This window comes from Pezoporus flaviventris, unplaced genomic scaffold (genome assembly GCF_033815535.1).
Source record: "Pezoporus flaviventris isolate CSIRO_AGI_PZ_B2104156 unplaced genomic scaffold, CSIRO_AGI_Pfla_v1 ptg000001l, whole genome shotgun sequence".
Classification (NCBI taxonomy): domain Eukaryota; kingdom Metazoa; phylum Chordata; class Aves; order Psittaciformes; family Psittacidae; genus Pezoporus; species Pezoporus flaviventris.
In genome coordinates this window covers 51,969,098-51,996,590 of record NW_026892549.1, presented here as the reverse complement: position 1 = coordinate 51,996,590, position 27,493 = coordinate 51,969,098, and the positions used below count along the sequence as shown (strand labels likewise).

At 37.4% G+C, this 27,493-nt stretch overlaps 1 protein-coding gene across 6 annotated transcripts in view; it reads left to right on the top strand.

Moving 5' to 3' along the window:
• Positions 1–27,493, top strand: part of GULP1 (GULP PTB domain containing engulfment adaptor 1) — a 156,002-nt gene that overhangs the window by 77,975 nt on the left and 50,534 nt on the right. For all 6 annotated transcript variants that reach the window (XM_061457886.1, XM_061457850.1, XM_061457860.1 and 3 more), the window contains exon 3: positions 9,741–9,802. In XM_061457886.1, the coding sequence (XP_061313870.1) occupies positions 9,741–9,802 (62 nt within the window). The remainder of the gene's footprint in view (positions 1–9,740; positions 9,803–27,493) is intronic.

The following is a 27,493-nucleotide window of genomic DNA, read 5'->3' as shown; positions in this document are numbered from 1 at the left end:
ACAGGAAAATGAAGTTTAAGCAAAATCAGTTTGTTTCAGGAAGCACTTACATAAGTAATAATAAATGGAATCTTTTACCAGTTAAGAGTTGTGATATCTATTCTTATCAGTTAGCCATAAGCTAATAAAACAAGGAAACAAACTTTATGAACTAATAAAATCTATTTAGCATTTGCTAAAGTTGCATGTTTAGATATGAAAAAGCTTAGTACTTGTTTGAAGTAAAATAGCCTTTGTCTTGACTTCAGGTTGGTTGGACTACCAGTTACATGTGTTAAGAAGAAAAATCTCTGTCGCAGAAATATTATATGACTATACAAACCAATTTGTTTCATTTATCAATGAATGCAGTATACTCTATTGATACAGGTTTTACAGATTATTTTTTTTTAAGGATCTCCCACAAAGCCAAATTAAAGAACAACAGTGTTGTTATGTATGTTCTTGCTGATTAGTTATTATGACAAAACTTGTGAAAACATTAATGTATCTATAACAGTATAAGGAACTTGCTTTTTTATGTAAACCATTTTGGGTCATGTTTTCTTAAAGGGTCTTCTTATTTCTATCTTTAAAGTCAGGTGTGGTAGCATGTACTTTGAAATGTTGTGCAAAAATCTTAGTGCAGATCACAGTCTGTTCATCTTGAAATATGTATGTATCTTGATAAATTCAGTCTCTCTTCTAAGCATTTTAGGGTTATTAATGTAATTCTCCTGTAAAAGATCTTTGTTAATGCTCAATTTTAATGTAAATTTTTCTCATTATTAGTGTATTGACATCTAAATTGATTTAGGTATTTGTCCTTAATTTGTATGCGACTGTGTGTATGGGTAATAATGTATACACAAAACAGAAAGTATTAATCATGAGACCTTTTTGTTTGGTTTGGTTATTTTATTTTAGGGAAGGGAGGTGCCTCTCTCAGATGAGTTTGGCATATTTTATTGATTCTGTGGCTTTGCATTCAAAACCATTAGTGTAAGAACTGGTGCATAGAAGTAAACAAAAATTAACTAGTGTTTATTACTAGTATTTATTGGCTTTCCCTTATCAGAAATGGGTAAACCTACTGTTCCTCTTAGGAAGAGACATTTCTAAATACGGAATGACTAATCCAAACCTGCTGGAGTTAAAAGAGTGAAACTACTGAAGTGTCTCAAAATAGAGATAAAGATGTAGATACGTAGGTCTACTTTGGGCTAAATTTAGTACCGAATTACAATGTGTGAAATCCAGTGAACTTCAGTGGGGTTGTGGAGGGTGTAAATCACAGTTGAATTTAGTTCATTCTTTATTACACAGTAATTGTCGTCCTTCACCCCAAAATAAATGCCAACCTTAGTTTATGTATGGCATTAAGTTCAATGCCAAAGCTGCAGTTGTATCCAGGAATCTGAGTTTTTTTGAATGTTTTTATTCCATATAATTTCAGTTTGTAAGGTTGGTAATTGGTGCCACATAATCAGCTTATAAGATGTAGATAGTGTTCATGATGCTAAATGGAATATATTGAAGTAATAGCCTGCCATAAATCATTAAATTTCAGCAATAATGTTTCTGTGCAATGAAATTTCATGAGTCTCATTTATGGAAGATGCATTTAATGGGCAGGGCCTGACAAAAAATTGCAGTCAGATGTTATAGGATGCTCTTTTATGTGTATGGACTGGCTGTAATACAAATTTCATTGTCAAGTTATGCGGCATTCCAGAGATTGCAAATGTTTTAGTTTATTTTTCTTTTTTTTTTAATTAGACTAGACAACAGAAGGGTGAAGATGGTAAGTTTAGTCCTAAAGCAAATGCTTTCATTCTGTCAGGGAGAATATTTCACATTAGTGATTTAAACAAACAGGCTGTTATATGCTGGACTTCCACATTAACAGTAATGATAAAAAACATGAAGGAGGAGTAGGTACTTGTACACCTTAAAGGCATATAAGTAGTCACGATCTTTGTCATTGCATTCTTTAGATATTCTTGTCATGACATACTAACTTTTCATAAAAGAGCTCATCACCTTCCAGGAAAAAAACTAGCTCTAAATATCCTCATCCTCCCCCATCCCCAAAATGCTGCTGCTTGATTGTTTGTAGGATTTCTTTGGTGGGTTTTTTTTTTTTTTCAATAGTAAATGTTGGGAGGAAAGAAGGGTACTTTTTTGTATACCAAATATTATATTCAGTTGGTCTCACTTCACACACACAAAAAAAAATTAGATTAATATTTTTATAATACAAAGAGGTTTTATGTGTTCCAAATACTGCTCCTTGGGCTTCAGAAGAGGAGTTTGTGTAAAAAGCCGATATTCAGTGACCAAGTGCCTCTTTTGGACTGTGCATTTGTCTCTTTGCATGTACTTACATGCAGCTGTGTATGTATTTATATTCTGAAAGCAGAAGGAACAGATCTTATTGTTTAGGAAAGAGATGATTATAGCATGTATTTAGAGGATGCATAGTTACAAATGAGGAGTAAGTTTTGGAAACTTTCTCTGTAAGATTCATATTGAATCTGCACAGATAATTTAGGCTAATACCAAATAATAAAGCCTAATTTTTCTTTCCTTTCTGTTAACACAAGAATGGGAGAGTAATATCCTGTTGGCTGTTTTATCTGCTTTATTTTTGGAAGGATATTGCAGAAATAATCTTATCCGTCACTCGCTTTAAAGAATATTCTAGGCAAGTTAACAATCATATTTACCACAATAACTATTTGTTGCTTCTGCAAAACCTAAGGAGTTCCTTTCAAGAACATATATGCACTGCTTAACCATAAAGCACTGAAAACTGACTTTAAAATGGAACAGCATTGTAGGAGCCTTAAGCCTTTTAGTTTCTACCCTATTAAAATTTATACAGCCTAATTTAGAGAATGTTAAGTGATTTGCGTGGCAGCTTGGCAAACATGTCTTTTGAGCTAATAAATTTTTAAAGTAAGTTGTTATGAGTGTACAATGTAGAGTTCTTGTCCAAGTGTACTATTGCAAGTAACTTCACAAACTACAACCTAAATGCTTGAATTACATAGGTAGTCTGCGAGTTAACTGGATGAACGTCTAACTAATGACAAGATGTGTTATTCTGTGTGAAATAAGTTTGGATGTATACCAACCATACCTTGAGTGGAATCACAATGACTGCTTTGTTTTAAAGTGCTTTGTCTTATAAAGCTGCTGGAAAATTGCAAACAACATCCAAGATACATGACTTGGGAAAATATTTTGAGTAAACAAATTCTTTAGGTACTGAAAAAGATGTACCATAGCAAGAGAAAGCTACAGATACACATACTGTAGCTGTTCTGAGTTGTTGCTGCTACTCATTTCTTCTCTTCCCAGTTTATTGGCATTTAAAAAAAAAATCCAATTAAATTTTTCTATTACTTTATTTTAATCTTACTGAATTAGAAAAATAAAATTCTATTTTTAACTGCACCAAGATTCCAATTTCCATTCCTTTTCCTTTGTTTTGCCCTACTGAAGTGACACGTGTAATGTTCTTACTTTAACAGTTTGAAATTCTTCTAAAACTTGCCTTTTTTAACAATTTTTACAAGCCTAATTGATACTTTTCCAAACTTATTTTTAGTTATATGGGAGCAGCTGACTGAACTCTGACTCAAAATGTGAAAGTTGGGGTTGGAGGTTTTATCTGTACACACTTCTCAGTTGAAAGCATTTGTAAATGTGGTCACTTAAATAAATTATGCTATACAAGTAATCTCTTTTTCAACTTCAACTAGAACCTTTTATCAAAGACACAGTGTAGTTCTTCTTGTGGCAAGAAGAGGTACAGTTCAAATAGCTCAGATTTTATTTTTTTTCTTCTTTTCCCCTTCGATTTAGGAAGCCAAAGTTCTTAACATCAAGAAATACAAAAGCAAAGGTTTGCTAATTACTGGTTAGTTGCACTAATATACACTATTTTGATCCTATCTTTCTTTTTTGTCAAAACTTATGTAGTAGCATCCATATCTTAAAAATATGTAGTATAAATGCATAGGGAATGCAATGAGTGTTGCTATTAGAGGAATTGCAAATACTTACTTTTCTTAACTTGATGACCATGCCAACCCAGTATTCTGTGATGTCATTTTGCTGTTTTAGTAATCAGCTGTTCAAAACCGTTCATGAGGTCCTAAATATTGTGAGAGAAGGACATAGAAAGACAAAGCATTCTGTAAAGCTCTGTCTGTTCTAGGGAGATACAGCTTTGTTGTCTTTGGCAAAGAATGAATAAACCTGCAAAGAATAAATATGCCTCCAAAGAATATTTTATGCTTAGGGGTGAAAAACCCAACAAAAATACCCCCAAAGTAATTATTTTTTCATTATGTATATTGATGGGTATTTGCCTATACATGCAGAATCTGATTCATAATTTCACTTGCTTAATCATAGTAACATAGCAATAACTTTAATAAACTACTGCTATTTAGATACACAGATTGTACTCAGTCATTCCTGATTTATGTTTAATAATAATGTTTAGGTATTATATTCAGCTGAAAACTTCAGTAACAAACATTAAGTCTCATGGCTTGGTGTATCAAACCATTCATTGTCTGCAGCAGTCAAGAAGACAGATTCTCCCTTGTTGTCTGACTTAGCGTAATTGAGGTTTGGGAGTACCTGCCTGTTTCTGTTGTAGTGCAGGATAAAGGAAATTATTTGACCGATTCCCCATTGTGACGGTTTTCTTGATTTATACAAAAGTAGATAATCTAGAAAAAAATGAAAGATGTAGATACATGCGTACACACACTGAAGCAAATAAGCCATTTGTTCCTGAGGCATCAGTACCTACATGTAGCATTGATCTCATGGGGTACTCTCCCCTTCAGGAGACTGTTACTAGGATGATTGTCACATAAGATCTTTCTTTCTATAGCAGGAAGAAAAGACATCCATTGATGTCAGAGGTACTTCAATTCAGTAAAGAACGAACGTGGTATTTTTTACCTTCAAGAAATGACTTTTCATTGTTTCATTTCAGTTTCAGAAGTTTCGTTGTGGCACTAAATAAAAAGAACATGAGTGGAATTCAGGGAGGCAGTTAACTAAACTTGCACTGTTGAGAGTTGTTTTGCCATTTATAGAAAATAGTACATCAGTGCCTCTTTACTCAATCTGTTCTATAGCTGTGGCCAGTAATGTGTGGGGAAATTAATCTCAGAGAACAATTTCTCGCCACTGTTACTGCTTTCCCTTTTGTGAGATAAGTGGTCAGCTGTGCTTTTATCTAACCTAGTGTCATCCTAGTGCATCACAGTTTTTATGGGTACTTTATAAAGTTCCTGAGTCTGTTGACTTCAGCGTGTGATTTGTCAGCACATTCCTCTTCCCTGGCTCTCCCAGCACTGCCAAGGCCTCTGAAATGACTCACACTGGTGCTCCCAGAGTGTGTGATGACCTAGCAGTTGTAGTGACATGCATATTTTAAAAGAATCTTTCTTTTAGAATGGAAGGGGTGATTTAAGGGAGTCTAGAGAGGAGTGAAGTCTCAATACTGAGCACAGTTAATCCTCTGACCATGAAAGTGCCCATCCCCTTGCCTCCTCCTCCCTTGCAATTCTGTCAAACCCTAGATCTTCGGAATGCTAATTTTATGCATTTTTTTTCACTGCTCTTAGCAGGCTACTGTATGCCGGCAGGGAGCTACACCTGAGAAGCTCTCACTCAAGCCAGATTCTCTTAAAAACTGGCTGAGATGCTGTGCTGCTTCTACGGGGGCTCTCAAAAAGCCCGCTGTGCTGCACAGTTAGTATGCCATGCATGTGAAGAGGTGTTGAGGCGAGGTTACAAGATTACTGTCTTTAAGCAGGGCTGTGGCTTAACCTGTGCTTCTGAATCCTGAGCAGTGATCCTTTTACCCATCTTTTCTCCTCGCAGTGCCAGTATGTTTGGCAAAATCGACTCATACTTAGGCTATTACCTTGTAGAATCTCTCATATCTTATTCAAGCTAAACTCTGCTTAGGTTTTAATGGATTCTGGATGGCTCAAACTCCTGAATCTACAAAAATAACCAGGCACTTAAACTTTAATGTAAGTGTGGAGGCAACCTAGATTAAGACTTTCAGCCAAAATCTAAAAATAACTGTAGTTTTCACCTGATGTGATAGCATGAGTCTCTTTTCACTTTGTAGTACTCTTATGTTAGATGCATGCAGTTGTCAGTTTTGGTTTTATCTTGGCTTTTAGTCCTTCAGGACTTAGTGTTTTATTTATTTATGAAGTGCCTAGAACTCTTGCTGCTCCATAACTAGTAAAATAATAATATCAACTGTGATTTTTATTGTAGGGTTTCATATTTTGTTTGTTGCTTCAGAACGAATAATTAAGTAGTAAGCTGTGAAAACCCATTTAAAATGAATTTAAAAAGTGAGGGATCGTGCAAATCCCAAGCCACATCTACATCGGGTACTTACGTGAATACTTTTTTAAATACTTTTAAACAGTTTTAACTGAATTCCTGTTTTTCATATTTTTCTAGTTTATTGGTTGCAAAATGTCTGGAATTTGGTATTGCTCAACTGCTGTGAAATCAAACTAACTTTAAGCAGTATTTCAAACAACTACTGAAAGTGACACAAATCCAACATCATAACTTAGAATTCAGAAGGAAATGCAAGTAACGAACTTCCCCATAGTAACTTGAGTGATTTTTTTTTCCATATCTGTGCGATCAATGTGAATTTGTCTACTTTAGATTTTGTTTAGTGTTAAAGAGTTCTTTCAGAAGTGCCACCATTCTGTAATTATTACCTGCCTCCAGGAAATGGGCTTCCAGTGTCAATGGAAAACTTCAGTATCTGTGTCACAGTTTGTGCAGATCCACATCTGGTTATTGGAAATGTAGCATGCCAACTCACTGTTTTAACCAATGGCACAAGACTTGTAGAATCCAGGCATCTTTTTGGTACTCTGCTAAATTACTGATTTCATTTTCAGCTGGGAGAACACATCCATATTTCTAAATCTTCCCCCTAAATAGGGGTACCAACACTTAAACACTTTCCTAGCAGCATAAAGTGTTTGCTGCAATCCCTGTAAGATTGCAGATTGAGGTTGGTAGGCAAGTGGATGATTTCACAAAAACATTTGAAGTGAAGCTTTGTACCTAATAATAATATTTGAAAGATTTCCATCTACTCAGTAATTATATTGAGAAGATTATCAGGTGCTTAATTAAGACCAGCACTTCAAACTTGGCTCCAAAATAAAATCACCTTTTTTTCAGGTTTGAACTTGCCCTATTTGGGAATGGGAAGAAGGAAGGAGGAAGCACTTGCAAAGAGCAGTTAGTTTTACTGGTACCTGTGTAATCAGTTGTCTGCCTGTGAAATTGCTTCAGAAGCTACAGCCCTGTCATTTCTTTGTGCTAGTACTAGGCGTGAAATGAATGGAGGAATGGTTTTGGTGTTATTTTATTTTTTTTTTAAGAGGTTCAATGTTTTATGTTTACTAGATTTTCCTTTATGAATTTATAAATATCACAGTATACTTGCTGAAGCTAGTGAACAGTTAGCATGTAGGAAATGGGTAAATAAAACATTGACATTAGTGATGTGAATGCACAGTTCAGAGTTGCAGTTTGCACTGTGCAGGTCTTTGCTCTGCTGCAGTAAGCATGATGGAGCAGACAGTAATCCTGCCTTATGTGCCAGCTTCCTCTGTGCCTCTTGCCATTAAGGCCAGTCACCAGTCTGCTTGTCTGGCCTTCAGCAGTGCGCTGACCTAAAAAACAATGCTTAGAATTATCTTTTAGGATGTCAGGCTGTGGAGGCAGTTTTCTCACAGGAGAATGCATAATTGGTACATAAACTCTGAATAATCCTGAAAGATACAGCAAGGCCATGAGAGGCCGGAGGAAGCTTAAGCAAGCAAGATGAGAAGAAGCTGGAATTCACCGAGCTAATGAGAACTGTGGACTGTTGGCAAGCTTTCGAGGTCAAGTTCTCACACCTGTGCTTAACCAATTATATGTTAGTCACTGAGGGTCTTCAAGACATGTACTCAATCATAATATGCCAAATCAGTGTAAGTGCATGTAAGAAATAGTACATAAGGAGTTAAGGCTTTGTAATAAACGGCTGATTACATTGATCTCTGACTGAGTCCATGTATTTTCTGTGGCATCAGGCTTTCTTCTACATTCCTAATTAATACTGATTGTTATTTTTTATTTGTAGATAACATCAGCTTTTGATATTGTACTGAAAATAGAGACCAAGTTCCAGGTCTTAAAATATTCTGGGAAACGAGTGTAGATCTTGGTTCCGGTATTCAGTCAGGAGCAACAATTGAAAGGAAGAGCCACTTCAGTGCATAATTTTACTCCTGGGTGCTGCTGAATGGAAAAATCATGCTTGCTTAATTAAGAAGTGATAATACCACGTTTCAGTAATGGAGCTGAACATTACTGTAATCTAGAATGAAATCTGCTTAAAGAAAAAAAATAATCCTCCAGCTTTGCAGTTTTGAACCTGGTACTGCGGTGACTATGGCAAATATCTTGTTTAGCAGTGTTTTTTGCTTCTGTATATTCAAAAATGTTTAGTTATTGGTTTATTGTCAATAAATGTCACACTTTTTGCTCTTGAGCAGTTTCAAGTGAACAGAATTTTATTGTTTTTACGTGTAACAAAAAAGTAATTGCTGTAACTTCAACTCCAATTAAAGGCAAGGGGAATTATCTGTGAATACTCAAGGGTAGAATTTTGCTTTAACCTATTATTCTTTCTTATTTGAATAAAGTTACAGATTTCTAACTTTAATTCATGCTAATTAAAATAGGAGTAGTAAAAATACTCGTAGTAGAAAAGACTAAATATTGAGTGTATGGAGTATAAAATACTACTAAGTGTTACAGAATCTTTCAAGAGGTTGGTAATGCAATTTAGTATTTTAGAACATCTGTTTTTCTTAAATTCTTTCAAATGAGAAAACTTTCTAAACAAGGTTTGTAAACTTCTAATAAAAATTAGTGTTTTCTGACATTTGGAATTGCACCTTAAATTATGTAGAATGCAAATGACCATTAAAATCAAGGTGGGAAGATGTATTTAAAAATAATCATAGAATCATGTCACCATATGAAACATGCAATGGGAAAAGTAATACAATAGTGCAGTCTTGTGATGTGACAATCATGAAAGGAAAATATGCACGTTCATTTAGGATATATAAGCAAATACTCAAGAAGATCTAATCTTCTGAATCAGTTACCACAGTGTGACTTGTTTCTATTCTCCTGTTGAAGGTTTAGGGCTTTTTGCTAGCAGTTATTGCTCTGATATTTTTCCCCAAATAATTTCCTTTGTCCTGTTAACATTTTGATAATCCATCAAAAAGTACATAATTCATCAAAATCCAATAATTAGAAGAATGATACGCAGTCAGTGCTTTAAACAACATCAGGATGCAGAAAATGCTGATCTGAGGCAGAAACAGCAAACAACCTTAGACCAATAAATATATCTGGGGGGAGAGGAGTTGGAATTCTTACTGTAAACCTTGTTAGTTAAAATGTCCATAAGAGAAGTAATGCTCTTTCATGTAATGTTTTGGAAGTTGTGAGATAAGCTGCATTTCCCTCAAGCCCCAGTAACTACTTCAGACAGGTACTTCTCTGGGTAAAAGGAGATTCCTTTATGTTTTTCTATATAGATGCAATAATAATTAACAAGTGAATAACCTATTCGGTGCCTCTTTTATTTTGCTTTTCTGTAGACAAAACATGGATGCACACTCCTGAAGCCTTATCAAAGCATTATATTCCCTATAATGCAAAGGTAAGAAAATATGAAGTTGTTTTGTGCTCCTGCATTAAACAGTGTGTTCTATCTTGCTTTTCATTTTAGAACTGCAGAGACATGTATTAGCTAAATGAAATAACAAAGAAAATCTTAGTAGATGTCTGTTTTGCAGGTTAAAAATTCCTGTTTCTTAAATAGTGACCAGTTGATTTTTTTTCTGAGTTATTTGATGTTTTTCTAGAAAGCAGACCAGTGTTCCTTTTCTGCTTGATGCTCTGTTTTCTTTTAATGGATTGCTAAATGGATGGAAATTTTGAGTGCAAAGGAATTTAACATCAGGTTGCATGCTTACAGTAGTAGAAAAATTAAAATTAATAGCTCAGTCTTCTTTTGAACAACAGCAAAGGTGTGATGATCCTATCTGCTGGATGTATTGAAATGTTAAATACTCTGGAAATACCGTAGAATAATAATGGAATTTTTGCACAGTAAAAAGAGAAGACTTACTTATGATTTCTTATTCCAGTTAAAATGTAATTCTACATTATTTTGATTAATGTGATGACATCTGTTCACAGGAAATACATCTTCCAAAAGAACAAGTTAGAAAATGGTTTGCTAACAGGAGGAGAAAATATACAGGAATCAGAATAACTCAGCGTAAACTGAGTAATTGGGTATTATTTGCCTAACCTAGGAGGATAATTCAGTAACATTCCACTATGCTCTGTTCTGGATAAAGTTCTTATATGATTTTTGTATTTCTTAATATAAAAATCGTTTCAAAAACTGGGACTCAGTTTCCTATACTGGTAATCCCTTCTGTTGTGTTTGCAACGTTCTGTTCTAAGAGGAAGATGAAACTATGAATTATTCATTCACTGAAAAATGTCCTTTGGTCTGTGGTCTTCTAGAGAAAAAAGAAACCTCCCTCACCTTTCGTGCCTCATTGTATCTTGTGAATAAGTGTCAGTACAGCTATGCAGAAGATACAAACAGAATAAAAAGAATGGTGATAGGCTGGTGATAACTGTAGAAACAGCAGCATCAACTGCTTCTGGAGTAAAAAAAAAGGGATGGGGAATTCCTATCTGTCCTGGTTTTAGCTGGGATAGGGTTAATTTTCCTCCCAGTAGCTGGTACAGTGGAGTGTTTTGGATTTAGTATGAGAATAACACTGATAATGCTAATGTTTTAGTTGTAGTTTAGCAGCACTGACTGTAAATTCAAGGACTTTTCAGTCTCTCATGCTCTGCTAGTGAGGAAGGGTACAAGAAGCCAGGAGGAAGCAGGAGCATGACACCTGACCCAAACTAGCCAAAGGGTATTTCATACCACAGAATGCCATGCTCTGTACGGAAACCAGGGGGAGCTGCTGATCGCCACTTGGAGCTGGGCTGGGTATCAGTCAATGGGTGGTGAGCAATTGTATTGTGTTTTGGGTTTCTTGAGTTTTATTCCTCTCTCTCTTTACCCTATTATTGTTGTTATTATATTTACTTTATTTCAATTATTAAACTGTTCTTATCTCAACTCACAAGTCTTATCTTTTTCTCTGATAATCTTCTCTATGCCATCAGAGGGTTAGGGAGAGTGAGTCTGCATGGTACTTAGTTGCCATGACACTATGCAAAGAAAGCCATGACACTATCCAAAGAAAGTCTGTTCTCAGCCTAACAGAAAGCCTCTTGGTCCAAACAAGTCTTTACTTTTATTTAATGTATGCCTAAGTGTCATTCCAGTTCTGCTCTTGTTCAGTGTGGCTTCTGACCTTGCAGGGTCTCCTCAACCTCCTGTCTAAATACTAAGCAGGAAGCTGCAGAGATGTCCTTGCTTATTGCAGGAGGTTGAACAAGATGACCTTTGAAGGTCCCTTCCAACCCAAACTATTCTATGATTCTATGGTAATGTACTACAGCATATGTTAAAAAAAAAACAACAAAACAAAACCACACAAAACCCACAACAAAAACCCAACCAATTTTAAAAATTTGAATCAACAGAAAATCATTATGTAGAACTGTCAGCTATTTGATCCTTTATTTTTCTTGACTATATCACTTCAGGCAGGCCTACTAAAGTGATCAGAGGGCTGGAACACCTCTCCTATGAGGAAAGGCTGAGAGAGTTGGGATTGTTCAGCCTGGAGAAGAGAAGGCTCCAGGGAGACCTTATTATGGCCCTATTGTTTTCTTAAAAGGGGCTTATAAGAAAGATGGGGAGACATTTTAGCAGGACCTGTTGCAATAGGATGAGGGGTTACGCTTTTAAACTAAAAGTGGATATTCAGGCCGGATGTGAGGAAAAAATTCTTTACAATGAGAGTGGTCCAATACTGGCACAGGTTGCCCAGAGAGGCAGTGGATGCACTATCCCTGGAGACGTTCAAGGCCAGGCTGGATGTGGTTCTGGGCAACCTGATCTAGTCAAAGATGTCCCTGCTTATTGCAGGGTGTTGGGCTAGATGACCTTTGAAGGTCCCTTCTAACCCAGACTGTCCTATGATTCTGTGATTTGATGAAATTAAAGAATCATGGTTGCTCTTTTTCCCTCAAAAAGATGATTTAAAATTTTGATAGTATAATTGTCAAACATGGGGTACATTTGTAGAACACATAGCAACATAGCAATTTTCATGTTACCAGGATACTAAGCAAACCTCATATTTCTCTTTTTGTGTCAGCTTTTTTCTGTAATCTTCCTAAGAATAGATGTTTGTGTAATTTTCTATGCTGGAGGGGGGAAAATGTTCTCTTTTTCCCTTAAGTGAATTTTCTTTAATTTTTGGCCAGTTTCCTTTCTCCAAAACAGAAGTGATTGAAGTGTGACTTCATAATCGAATCTGTCTGAAACCTTAAGACTAGGCTTATTCCTGTCACAATTTAACTGGTAACTACCCTGAGGAATGCCTTTCTGATGATAAAAAGTTACCACTGCCCAAACCAGCAATGTGTTCTGTGTCTCTTTGTAGTAAATGATGTATGTGATTTATAGGCACTTGGCTATTTTTGTTTGTTTGTTTATATCAAATTTCCACATGCATATCTTTCCGTTTTGCACATTCAAGGTGCTGTTTTGCGAGCCTGGTGTTTATATTGGCTACTAGTATACTGTGGAGTCTGTAGCTTTGACCTTACCTTAGGCCAAAGAGCTGCTGTTTTACATAATAACATGCTGGTAAGCATGTAAAATAAACGTGGGAGTTTATTTTACAAGGAGATGTGATGGCTTCCTAGTGCTGATACAGCTACTGCCTTAATGTTTACTTTAGACTTCTTTTAAAGGTTTGAATATTGTCAAATACATATTTATGATTCTTGATGAAGTTTAAATTTGAAACTTTAAAGATAAATGAGCAAAGCCTTCCCACAAAAGACTGTTAAAATTCTCTTACTTTGTATTATTGTGGGGTTTGGTGACATTGTGAATTGTTTTGCAGTTCCGTGGATGATCTTTCCTTTCAATTTTTCAGTATGTATCTTGGTCTTCTATTGCAACTGTAGGAAAGGCAGAAAAAAAAAGGCATTAGTAACAAATACTCTGCAAAAAGACCTTGCTCAGCAGTATCTTACGTTATTATTCTTTACTGTAGTACAATAAACAGAGTATTGTTAGGTTTTCAAACTTATGGGATTTCTTATACCTTCAACTTATTTATCATTGAGGAATGGTAGATAATATTTTCATGGAGCAGGCATTTTGGACAAGAATTTTAAGTCAGAAATACCATGCCGCTTCTAATGGACGCAACTGCTGTAGCAGGGCTCTAGGTGCAATTATGTCTTTTGAATATATGCATATCACAGTCATTAGTGTATGGTATTATCAAAGCCATGTTTTTATGGCATAAACAGCACTTCTACTATAAATTTTTGTTGCTATAGCTATACTAGCATTTTCTCTTTTTGCAGGCAGTTTTTTATCTCATCTGCATATGAATGCACACACAAGTTTAAAGACTCTATGAATGCCTGTTGCATATGCTTGAGTAGCCCACATGGGCCCCTACATGTCAGGATATTGAGATTGTTTTGCAAGAATTAGTCGGCATGTGGATCATGGTTTCTGTGTACTTCCGCACCCAGAGTTTTGTCATTCATGTCCATTTACTGTTACCTGAAAGCTTTGAAAACGTCACTTCCTTATAATTGGAGTGCTGGTATCTTCTATGGCTAAACACTGGCTAAGAAATTCAAAAAACTGTGCGGAACAGCAGTTTTCTTTTTCCAGGTGTCTATAGCCCTCTGTCAGTTATGTGTAAAATACCCAGATACAGAATTTCTGGAATTCATGTGACTTCTGGATTATGAAGCCAATAACTTAAATATACATGGGAAATTTCTTCCTGGGTCAAGGATTTTTGTAGCCTTTTACTCTGAGATTTGATCACCTGTGTGTTAAGTTTTGATCTCCTTTTACTTAAGCTTGAAAATCTGCAGCAGGGAATTTCATCATACTGATTTATCTGGCACAGTCTGCGATTCAGAAGACTTGTGTTGTTGGCATGATTAACAGAGTACAGTGGTTTGCAGCATTGTACCTGAGGCCCATCTGTGCCAGGTGCATTCTTTAAATTATTTTTGTTGCATAAACTGTGATTCTTTCCAGGGGTCTTGGAGTAGAAGAGCTGTTTGTTGGAATGTAGAAGAGCCATATGTTAAAGTGTTAATCCAGCAAGTTCTGAAAGTACATTTGTATATATATGTGATATACAGAAAAAACAGAGTGTCCTTCTCTTAGATGGATGGCCTTACAGGACTCTAATCAAACCTACGACCTGAGGACTTTGCTGTCACCGTCCAAGCTCGCTAGGCCCTGGCAGTTAAACCTCAGGTGTAAAGGGTGGAGCCAGTTCCGCGCACGCTGTGCCTCACCTAAAAATCCACGGTGCAGGCCTGAAGGGTTTACCCACACTTGCAAAGCCCTGCAGCGACATGTGAAGGATGAAACGGCAGGTGATAAGGTGCACTGGAAGTCGCAGACCCAACCCTGCATGCAGGTGGTTCAGGACATTGGTTGCTCGAGGCTGACCCAGGAGATGACAGTCTTGTTTGGCAACATCCTGAATGACCAAGCAGCCTTTTTTCAAGGAGAGCACTGCTTGTTCCATATGGAGAGAGGCCTAGAAAAGGTGGCCTAATCAAAGCTCATCTCCCCCTCCACCTGGTTGGCTAGCCGCGGCCAGCGGGCATCTTCTGTTGCAGTCAATTAAAGACAAAGAGACAAAGGCATACACCTGCCTCCAAAGGTGTGTCCAGATTGACACTTGCATGTTGGAACATCAGAACCATGCCTGATACAGTGAACAGCAGGGATCTTGAGCGCCATTCTGCACTAATTGCCCACAAATTGTCACGACTTAACATCGATATTGCTGCTCTCAGTGAAGTTCGCCTTCATGAGGAAGGTAGCCTTAAAGAATATGGTGCCAGCTATAGACTCTACTGGCCAGGCAAATCCAAAACTGAAAGTCATCTTTCTGGAGTTGGCTTCATGATTAAAAACTCCATCGTCTCTAAACTTGAAAATTTGCCGATAGGTCATTCTGATCGTATTATCTCCCTACGTCTTCCACTACACAATAAGCAACATGTTCTTTTCAGCATATATGCTCCAACTCTGCAAGCTGACCCTGCAGAAAAGGATAAATTCTGCTCCGACCTGCGTCACCTCATTCAAAAGGTTCTATAGAAGATAAGATCGTAATCCTTGGTGACTTCAACGCCCGAGTAGGTAAGAACTTTGAAGCCTGGAAAGGAGTACTAGGCAAGCATGGTGTTGGCAGCTGCAATGATAATGGTCGCCTCTTACTAGAGTTCTGTGCAGAGCAACAGCTTACTATCACCAACACTATTTTCCAGCAGAAAGACAGCCAGAAAACAACCTGAATGCATCCTCGATCTAAACACTGGCACCTTATTGATTATGTCTTAGTGCACCAGAGAAATATTCATGATGTCTGTCACACCTGAGTGATTCCTAGTGCAGAATGTCAAACAGACCACTGCCTTGTGCGTTGCAAACCTAATTTCCACTTCAAGTCCAAACCTAAGAGGGGCGGCATTCTGAGGAGGCTGCTTAATGTTAATAATCTCCAAGTAGCTGCAGTGAGGAACAGCTTTCAGGCTAACCTTCAAACTAGACTTGAAGACCAGCTTATAGATTTTTCTCCTGAGGCGCTTTGGCAACATATTAAAAATAGCATCCTGCAGACCTCCGAAGAATCCTTTGGGTTCTCCTTAAAGAAAAACAAAGACTGGTTTGATGATAGCAACCAGGAGGTCCAGGAATTTCTGACAAAGAAGAGATCTGTTCATCAAGCACACCTCGGTCAGCCACTTTGCCATGTAAGAAAAGCAGCCTTTCATCTTACAAACTTAAACAGAAGCTTCGAGACATCCAGAAGAAGTGGTGGCTCACCCTAGCAGAAAAGAGTCAATTATGTGCAGACCTGGGTGACCACGGAGGAGTCTATGAGGCTCTGAAGCCAGTGTACGGACCCATATTTCAGGTTCAAAGCCCCTTACTCAGTGCAGATGGCCGAGTGCTTCTTACAGATAAAATCTCCATCCTGAATCGTTGGTCTGAACATTTTCAAACACTCTTTAGTGCTAACCGTGTAGTCTAAGGCGAAGGAATCCAGCACATTTTACAACATCTGGTGAAAAACGAATTTGATTTGGCCCCTACCATGGGAGAGACTCTTAAGGCTATACAGCAGGTGAAAACTGGCAAGGCAGCTGGGGTTGACAGAATCCCACCTGAAATCTGGAAGTATGGAGGCCAAGCACTTCATGATAAATTTCACGAGCTCGTTGTGCGCTGTTGGGAACAAGGTAAATTACCATCAGTTTTTCATGATGCAATCATCATCACTCTGTATAAGAAAAAAGGTGTAAAGTCAGACAGCTCAAGCTACCGAGGTACAACTCTGCTCTCCATTGCTGGAAAAATTCTTGTAAGAATACTATTAAACAGATTAGTACCTGCTATCGCAGAAGAACTTCTACCTGAAAGTCAGTGTGGTTTCAGAGCTAATAGAAGTACCACAGACATGGTATTTGTTCTCAGACAACTGCAAGAAAAGTGTAGAGAACAGACTAAGGGGCTCTATGTAACTTTTGTTGATCTCACCAAAGCTTTTGACACTGAGCAGAAAAGGCCTGTGGCTGATCTTGGAACGATTAGGTTGTCCCCCAAGTTCCTCAAAATGATTATTCTGTTACATGAGCATCAGCATGGCCAAGTCAGATATGGCAATGCACTCTCTGAGCCCTTCCCAATAACCAATGGTGTGAAACAAGATTGCATTCTCACACCAACTTTATTCACAATCTTCTTCAGCATGATGCTCCAAAGGTCTACGGTAGACCTCAACAAACAAAACGGCATTTATATTTGATATACTGATGGTAGCCTATTCAATCTAAGTCGTGTGAAGGCCCACACTAAGACCCTAAATCATCTTGTCTGTGAGCTGCTTTTTGCTGGTGATGATGCCCTTGTTGCCCACACAGCAGCAGCTCTGCAGCATTTAACATCTTGCTTTGCAGAGGCAGCTGAGCTTTTTGGGCTGGAATTCAGCTTGAAGAAGACAGTAGTTCTCTACCAACCCGCACCACAAGAAGATTACCCGCACCACAAGAAGAAGTACCACATTACTATGGGCGAGTCAGAGCTTAAGTCAGTTCAGCAGTTCAGTTGTCTGGGAAGCATTATTTCCTCAGATGCCACGATTGACAAAGAGATAGACAACAGAATAGCAAAGGCATATAGAGCCTTTGGAAAACTCCATAAAAGAGTCTGGTGCAATAAACCCCCGGAAGAAAAGTACAAAGATCAGTGTCTGTAGAGCCATTGTACTGTCTACTCTTTTATATGGGTCTGAATCGGTTATCTACCGCCATCACCTGCAACTCCTCGAACTCTTGCGTCAGCGCTGCCTCAGTACAATTCTAAGCATCCATTGGACTGACTATGTGTCAAATGTTACTGTCCTTGAACAGGCAGGGGTCACCAGTATCGAGGCCATATTGCTGAAATTGCAGCTGTGCTGGGCAGGGCACGTCTCCAGGATGGAGGATCACTGCCTCCCTAAGGTTGTGTTTTATGGTGAACTCGCCCCTGGCTGCCACAAGAGAAGTGCCCCAAAGAGGAGATATAAGGACTCCCTGAAACAATACCTCAACCTTGGCCATATTGACTACCATCAGTGGTCCACCTTGGCCTCTAATCGGGAGACTTGGAGACACAGTAGACATAATGCCTTTGACTCCTTTGAGGACTCACGCAGAACTAGTCTCGAGGAGAAAAGACGTAGAAAGAATTACGCCGCACCTATACCACCCAAGGAGACCTTTCTCTGTGGTTTTTGCAGCCAGATTTGCCTATCTCACATTGGTCTTTTTAGTCATTAGCGCGCTTGTAATAAGTATGAGTAAAGCCCTTCCCAAATCTTCATTCGTGAAGTCAAGCCTTGTGTGTGTACAGAAAAAACAAGTAGAAGCAGTAGTAATAGGAGCTCGCTTGCAGCAGCAATAATGGCATTTAGTATTGAACACAGTATCTAAAGCATATTTCTAAAGTTACTGTGTTAACTAAAAGTTTTAAACTGAGTTTTAAACAGGCACATCACTGCTCCAATATCTGTCTCAAAAGAGCTGAGCAATGATACTGTTGAGAAAAGACTCAAAATTATTAGCAGCTTTATAAATAACTTTTATAATGTCATTTTTTTTATTCTTCAGAAAAAGAATAAATTAGTATTTGAATATAAATCTTCATTTTACTGTGAAAGGTACTCAGAATCACGAGTTCGTCAGCACCAGGCAAGAGCAAGCACCAATTGTTTAATAGGCAGTGAGTGATACGAATGTCAATTTGAGACAAATGAACAAAACTCAGAGGTTAGTCCAAACAGAATTAACAAAGCGAAAAACAAAAAAGCATGCAAAGAATAAGGATGGAAGCTCCTAAGACCTGAAGATCAGCAAAGATTTACTCAGCTCTCCACATCTCTTTCTGTTCCTTCTCTGTTGCTGGTATTTATTCCCACTTCTTAAGTTTGCTTGAAACTAACGAGTACCCTCATTAGCATGCCCTCTGGGGATTCTTTCTGCACTATTTCCATGTGAGCTGTCAGCTGTGAGAAGGTGAGGTTTCTTTAAGCAGGCTTTTTAGCTTCAGAACTGTCAAGTGTCAAGTGAGTTGCATGCCAGACACTGGAAGTAATAGGCTGCAGAGTTCAAACGTCTGGATTATTGTACTCATGGGCTAGGTGGCCAGCAGTGATTTAGAGACTATTCTTGTTTTAAATTAGAACCAGGACTGCAGATGAATTAAGTCCTTCTTGTCTCCTATTTTTACTTTTGGAAATAGCGAGGTATTTCTTTTGCTCAGCCTTTCCTATTTTTATGGAGCTACTGCCACCACCTTACATCTATTATTCACCAGAAATAATCAGGAAATTTCCAAAATAAACTAGGAAAACAACCAGAATAAAACTGGGTCATAGAAAATAAGAGAATAGCACAACTTTTTCAACAGAAACTTTGACAAGAACATACAATTTTTCCAACACAAGCAAGACTATAGGAATCTGTCCAACAGCTAGGGTGTTCACCATTCAGAAGGGTTTCACAAATACACCATGATCTCCGTAATGATTCATCTTCAAGAAACCATCAGACATGCTAGCAGCTGCAGTCTCTGACTTTAATAAAATAATAACTGTCCTGGGTTCAGCAGTAGCAGTCATTTTTCTCCTTCTTAGTAGCTGGTGCAGTGCTGTGGTTTTGACTTTTGGCCTGGGAACAGTGCTGATAACACGGATGTTCTTAGTTGTTGCTAAGTCATGTTTACTCTGACCAAGGACTTTGTGAGTCTCATTCTCTGCCAGGGAGGAGGCAAAGCCAGGAGGAAGCAGAGACAGGACACCTGACCCAACCAACCAAAGAGGTATTCCATACCACAGCACGTCATGCCCAGGATGTAGAACTGAGGGCAGTTACCTGGAAGGGCTAGATCACTGCTCGGTCACACTGGGTATCAGCCGGTGGGTGGTGAGCGGTTGTATTCTTTTCCCTTGTTATTTCCCTTATCATTGTTATTATTGGTGGTAGCATTGTTATTATTGGTGTATTCTTTTCCCTTGTTATTTCCCCTATCATTGTTATTATTGGTGGTAGCATTATCATTATTGGTGGTAGTGGTTTTGTGTTATACCTTAGTTACTGGACTGTTCTTATCTCAACCCATAGGAGTTACTTTCTTTCAATTCTCCTCCCCATCCCTCCGAGAGCAGGGTGAAGAGGAAGGGAGGGAGGGAGTGAGCAGGCTTCGTGGCAGCTGGGCTTAAACCATGACAATAACATACACTAAGCAGTTGTGGTTTCCAAACTCTAATGAATATCAGATTACTCTGATTCTGAAGGTGTAAAGCCAACTTTTGCCTGTTTTGAAAAGTATTTTGAACTTAGAACCTGAGAATTTTAGGTGCAACTTACTGGATTATTATTTCTGGTTTGGAACATAGCAAAGGAAAAATACATGAACCAATTTGTAAGGCTTTGTTAAAATGTCTTACATTTTCACTAGAAATGATTATTAGCCACTAAAAGGGAGAGAGTGATGGGTTTCATTGGTCTAAGCTTTTTTTTTTTTTTCATACTTTATACTTTTGCATAAGTAATATTTTCTTTATGCTGAATTCTTTAGGGAAATAAAATCTAGTCAGTTCCTGTAGTTTTACAAGTCTTTTCTCGATTTGTTGTTCTAGTATTACTGAAAAGAAAGAAAATGTGGAAACAAGGATATACATCAAATCTTAATGATATGTGTGGAACCAGGGAGTGCATTTGAAGGAACACATAATTTGAAGCATGTACTAAAAATGTCCCTAAACCGTATAATCTACTAATGCTGTAGCACTTTATGCTTTTGAAGTGGGAGACAGTCAAGAGTCAGAGATAAGCAAATCACATTAATTAGAGCATTCTGTTAATAAGATTAGGTGGGAAGGAAGTCTTGTCTACTCATGAATATAGGATTATTTCTGAAAAGCTATATAAGTCAGGAATGTGTAGGTCTTTCTAACATCTGTTACATATTCTGGCACATCTCAGAATTAAGAGGCCACATCCCAACTTGCAATTTATGAGGCTTTGAGGAACTGAATATTAAAAGCAAACCCATTCTCAAAATGAAAAAGCATTCACTGAAATTGCATGTGCATACTTAATGTTCAAACCATTTTTAAAAGCTTTAAAACGGTACAGTTTTGGTGTTTGAGGTTTTGTTTGTTTTTTTTTCTTAATGGATGTTTGAAAACATCTTACTTTGGTATGTGGATAAGTGAATCATCCTTATGCTTCTTAGAGATGTATTGCAGTGGCTTGCCATCTTCCCCATCTTGCCTTTAGGTAATCAGGCAAGATGGAGGTGGAAAAGTTGGACCTCTTCACATGTGTTTTATTTTCAAAATTGAAGAGCACTCTGTTAATTTTGTACTAGTTGTAAGTTTTTACAACTACTTTTCTTGTAGTAAAGTATTTTACAATATCTTCCTTGTATTAGTATTTGCTGTTAGACTGATGTGTACAAGGAAGAATGGGTGAGATGTTTTATACTGATTTTTATGAATAACACTCAGACATACTAACTGAAATTATGCTGTGCATTTCCAAGAGGCTAGTGTAATTTATCAAATTCATTAGATCATGCATTCTTTGAAACTAAGGGTGAACTTTCCTGTGTTTGTAGAGCCTGTAGAATAATGAGGCAGAGACTCTAGGTGCTGCCCTGAAGCAGTCAAGCACAGGTCAAAGTTCAGAATATGTGAGCAACAGAAGACCTTGGACTTGATTCTCATGAGCGTTTTTCTCAGTTGGGTTAATTAAATGATAATGTAGACAAGAAATGGGTGAATTGTTATCCTCAAAGATACTGAGGTAATACTGGAGATTTTCTGCATATCTGCCCCAAATCTGTTTTCAAATCAGACCCCAAATTTTGAATTCTACTTTAGTGCCTTGAGCTCAAGACTAAATGTGTTCTCAGTACATGCTGTCTTAGTAAAAAGTATTATGTTTCTATTTAGAGAAGACTCTCAATCCTTACATGAAGGATTTTGAAATATGCTGTTTTCTTACTTTATGTTCACCTAACAATACAGGTATCACTATAATCATCTAGACTAGATTAATTTTACTCCTTTAGCACCACAATATAGGTCTTTTATTGAAAAGCATAGTATTTTTTATAAAGCAAAATGACAGCCAACATTAGTGTTGGATTAATTGCCATTGGAAGATAATTTATGAATTACTTTCCAACACAGTTATATTCTCTTAGAACAGTTCATCTGAGATGTTCGTCTCATCTGCTGATAGATCTTACAGTCACAATACTAGTGGTTTCATTTCATATCTGGTGTTGTCAAGTTGAAGTAGTCATTATTAAACATTTTTCCACTTTGCTAAAATAATCTTTCTAATAAAAATTCTGGTTCCTAATTTATATTATTTAGAGGGAAAAATATCTCCAATGTTTAGGTAGTGCTCTGCAAATTTGATTTACATATCTAAAGAATGGTAGCTTAATGAGGCAGTTCTTTCTGTTCCAAGTATTATTTTAAATTAAATGACTCTCATCCTAGTTAGGTTTTAGGAAAACTCATTTAATGATGTTCTTGGAAGTACCTGAAGGCCAAGTGTTGAATTATGGTGATCACATATGTTTTATAGTTGGCTTTCATGTGAGATTATGTGAAGAAATGGCAGTTTCTTCTAAATAAACAGATGACAAGAGAATATGAACAGGTTCATAAAACAGTAATCGTCACAGGGGATACACTTCTAGTTCTATGAAGGAAAAGTGAAAGATCCAGCACAACTAAACCAATATAAGAAGTGCTTTTCTTGTTAGGGTTCATTGCCTATGCAGTACTTGCTTCCAGAATCCATGCTGGAATTGAAGAAGGAAGATTCAGAGCAGGATTCGGCTTTCTTTTACAGGCAGGACATTCTCAGATAATAAGGTAGATGTATGTTAAGGATACATTCCATGTCTTTGAAAGCAAGATTTCCAATATTTTTCTATTATTCCGTAAAAATCTTAAATGTGATTCCTGAAGATTCTTTAACTGTAGTCATGAATCTGTAATAGATTGAAATGTTATCTAACTGCTTTGTTTAAGTGCCACCCATTTAGCCTTAAGCTTCTATATGTTCTGGTGCACTTCAGCCTCTGTTACGCATTTGCTCTTTCAGCTTGCCTCCTATGTGTGCTTTCTTTATGCTGTTACCTCTTCATTTCAGATAATCAAAACACCCAGAACCAGTGCTGATTTCCCTGTCCTTTTCCTACAAGATACTCACTTTATTTAGATACTTTCTTAGAACTTTAAACGTGATGCAGTTTTTGGTTCACAGTTACTACTCTGCTTTGTCTGCTGCATGGATCTTCTTTAACTTCCACAGATAGCTAACCTAATTTTCACTTGGCTACCCCAGTCAAATATTCCCTGACAATTTCTGAGGATATTCTGTGAATACAGTAACTCCCAAAGATGTTTGCAGATGTAATTTGTGCAAAACTAACTATACAATCAAAGTAGAAGGTGGAGCTTAGGAAGTAGTTTTTAGGATCAAAATAAAAAATTGCATTTTAGTTAGAAAACAGACATTTTCTTGGCCACTTTTGTGAAAATATTTCTATTAATTTATGTGGGTATGGCACTTCTTTTAACAAGTTGTTGTAGATTATCCATGTGATTATGGGTTACACTTTTCATAGTGACTCAGCGTATTTCCCCCCTGAAATTGCTTTACTAAGAAAATGTTAGGTTCATTCTTTATTTTTACAAATGTAGTGATTCTCAGTATAGGAACTCTAAACTCTACAGTTTAGGAAACAAAAAAATTGAAAAACCCAACAAAGGTAGTTCAGAGATTCAGAAGAGGTGCAATGCCCTTAATGTAGGCAATTTCATATTTAACATTAAACTGGAAAAGGGCTTTAATAAATTGAGAGTTATGGACAATAATTATTTGTTCCTATTACTAAGGCTATTTGTGTTTCAGTGAGAATTTTGTTCCTAACTATGGCTTTTTCTGTTTTGTTTGGGTTTTTTTTTTGTTGGTTTGTTTTTTTGTTTTTTGTTTTTTTTGTCCCACAGGGAATTCATGTTTCTGTTTGTCATTATATGTTACCATGGCAAAAGAGTGTGATATGACAAGTTCAGCATTATCGTGTTAGTCAGAGAAGGCAGAAATCAGTTTAGGGAAAAATAAACATTATTCAAAAAATTGAAAATTACTCTGGAATTGTATCTGTTTTTGTAAGATAATGTTAGTATTTTCCAGTCCAAACGAGTAACTTCAACACTTTTCCATTTGTCTCAATATATATATTTATATATATAAAAATCCATTACAACTTCTTACACAACTTGTAGAGTTAATTTGCATTGAACAGAAGAAGGCTCTTAAGATTTTTTGTCCAGCTTTAAGCTGCAGAAGTTATTGGAAGCTGAACACTCGGAATTGCATAGTCGCACCTTGAAACAGCACATGGAAACTCCTGGATGATCTTGTACATGTTGTTATGAAAAGAGAATCTGAAGCCTGCTCTTGGATTCATGCCTAGCAATGAAGTCATCTGGGAAATATCTCTTTGAAGCAGCAGCCGCATTCTGAATGACGTTGTGGCCTGTTTACTCTTGTGGCTCAGGGGTGCACCCCTAATCCAGCTGCCTCACTACATTAAAGAAGTTGTGAGTTAATCAAAATGCTTTCAGCTTTACAACGCTTCATCTTACTGGCAAAGCAGTTTTTGCCTGTTTTGTGAGCTAAGATTGGTTTTGTTATCAAATAATTGACAGCATAGCTTGTTTCTTCATAAGGGTTGTTTGTCATCTCAGTTCAGTTTTAATTGTTCTTGGGGACGTTCTGTTTGATAGGCTGAATGTTTGCAGCAGGAAAAAAAAAAAATGTGACCAGGACAGGTGGAGCCTGAGAACACTTGAGTTCAAGCTTTAACTTGGCGTATTTTGTGAAGAAGGCCAGATAGCCTGCGGAACGCTAACACAGAGCAGACCAGTACATGCTACAGTTAAAGGAACAGTGGCATTATGAAAACCAGCGGGTTGATATAGCAGCAGGGCAAAACAGAGCCAAAACCTAGGACAACAGTTTTGCATATCTTATGCAGGGTGTTATGTGGTAATTCCTAAAAATGTTGTGAGAATACTAGCACTTGGGATCTTGATCTTGCTATTCCTTTAATTGTAGCGTTGTAATAGTTGGAGTTTTTTGAGGAGGTGGAGGGCAGGGCTGTCCTTCAGCATTTTGGGAATGCTAAAGCAATGGAACTGTAACCTCAGTCCAGGTAGACAGTGGGTTTATGCAAGTAGTAACAGCAAAAACATTTTGTTCATACTGCAGTGCAGTGAAGGTCCCTCTGGAATTGCCAGTGTTGCTAGCTGGCATTTTCAGAGATTAAGGGGGAATTAAAGCAAAGGTGGTCTCTGTGTTCTAAAGTTTTCTAACAGTTACATTTGATATCTTTGCAAAACACTCTGTAGGTGCAGAGCTGTTTTGAGGACAGCTACATTTTGTACAAACAGTACATTTTAGTGGAATGTAGGAATTGTTGAAGTTGCCTTACAGTTAATATGAATTAAATCACTGTACTGGCGCCTGGTTTATGAAAATAAATGAAAAGATAACATCAGCTTTCTTACAGTAAGATATTTCAAAATATCTAGAGCTAGGTGAAAAATATGTCAGCAAATTTGCAGGCTTAGTCTCACTTTACTGTTTCCATAAAAAAATGATCCTTGAGTTGAATCCAGTTCTGTGGTGCAGAACTAAGTCCACTAATTATGGAATTGTAAAGCTGACAGACCTGTCCACTCTGTTATGCACTTTCAAAGCTGAAAAGTCAATGTTTAAAATAATGATGTTGAATTACTTTTAGGTGGATTCCCTTCAGTTCAGGTAAAGCAAGTATTTTTTTTTACTGGGAACAATCCCATCAGGAATACAGATTTTCAGAATTAGGTATTCAAGCTGTGTGGTATATCTTCAGTGAGTGAGTATCAGAGCGGCTTCATATTTGGAATATAAGTTTCTAAAGGAAGGGTGTTGATTAGTTCCATTTTCCATGTCTGGATACAGAATGGTTTTGTGAATGTACAGGTGCACTCTTCCCTTGCACCCACATTATCAGAAGTATAACCTGAGTAATCACCTTCACTGAATGTTGGCTCAATAATGATAATTCTTACATTTTAAGATTCAGCACTGAATTTAGAATTGCCAGTTCTTGGAGGTGAGAGACTAAATAAAATCTAAACTAATACAAGAGTAATGATAGAAGATTGCAGGAGCTGGCAGGGATGTTATTCAGTATCTATAGCTGGATGGCTTGGTCATTTTCTAGCCAAGCAGAAGTCATTCAGACCATGAATATGATCAAGCCAGGTCAAAGTAATCAACAGTATGCTCATTTGATGAGTTTTCTCTTGTTATTTATCTTAAAACTTCCAGGCAGTAACAATGATACACGACAGGAGGCTCTGCAGAGTTGATGAATAGGAGCAGAGAAACAGGTTTGTAAAGTAATTTGATGCCATTGTTCAACATTAGGTGAATCTCTGTGTAAAGTGTTAATGCTTTTGTACTGAAAGTGAAGGAGCTATAATAACTTGAAGGTGGTGCCTTTGGATTACCCACAGACATCTGTTGTAGTAAAAAGAGCTGACAGATCCTGGGGAGAGGATCACACACCAGATAAAACCCAAAACCACAACAAACCCAAACCTGTTCTCATGTGAAAAGGCCAAAACTGGAAATACTGATATGTCCAAATTGAAACCAGAGTTTGGAAGTGCGGTGTTCTTTATTTTACCACTTCATTTTATCAAGTCTCCGAGCACAGGATTCTTGCATGTGAGACTAATGAACATTGCAGAATACACGAAGAAAGAATGATGTCAAAAGAATGTGTTTCCCTCAGTCACCAGGGAATGTATGGTAAGAAATTATTTTTCTCCAGTGATCAGTTGGCTTTCACTACCATCTTCCTTTGACCTTGTTTATTTCATGATAAATATTACCTCTATTTTTTTTTTATTTATCAGCTGTGGGAAGTGCATCTGGGCTTAAAAGAAAAGCAGGCTTTCAGTACGGTTTTCTACTAATACTGGCATTGCTGTCATTTTGCATTCTTAAAATTTTCCTTTTTAAGCTCTTTTCCTATGCAGCAAATGTTTTTAAAGAATTTTCTAAAAATTACTCAGCTTGCTGATTTTTGCTCCAAGCTGGTATATCCCTAAGGGATATTCCTATTATCCTTCTGTTGCTGCCTCTGTAATTTCACTGAGTGGGAACATAATGCTCACTTAGACCAGCAGTGAGCTGTTAGCTCCAGCCAACAGGTCTGCAGAGCACTGCCAAAGAACTGCTTTTCCTTATCCAGTTGTTAGAGATGGAAATAAGTGTGCATGTAGCTGTGTTTATTCTCAGCCTGTGGCTAAAATTTGGGTAGCTGTATGGTGGCTGGTGATGCTGCATGCAATGGGAGAGCACCGTACAGCCCCTTCCCCCGCCCCCCCCACCCCATCCTAGGTCTGTTACCCTCTTCAGATTCAGCCTGACAACATTTTCAGAGCATGATACAGTTGGAGATGTGCTTCTGAAGTGCTGTGGTGATTGATGGATTGAA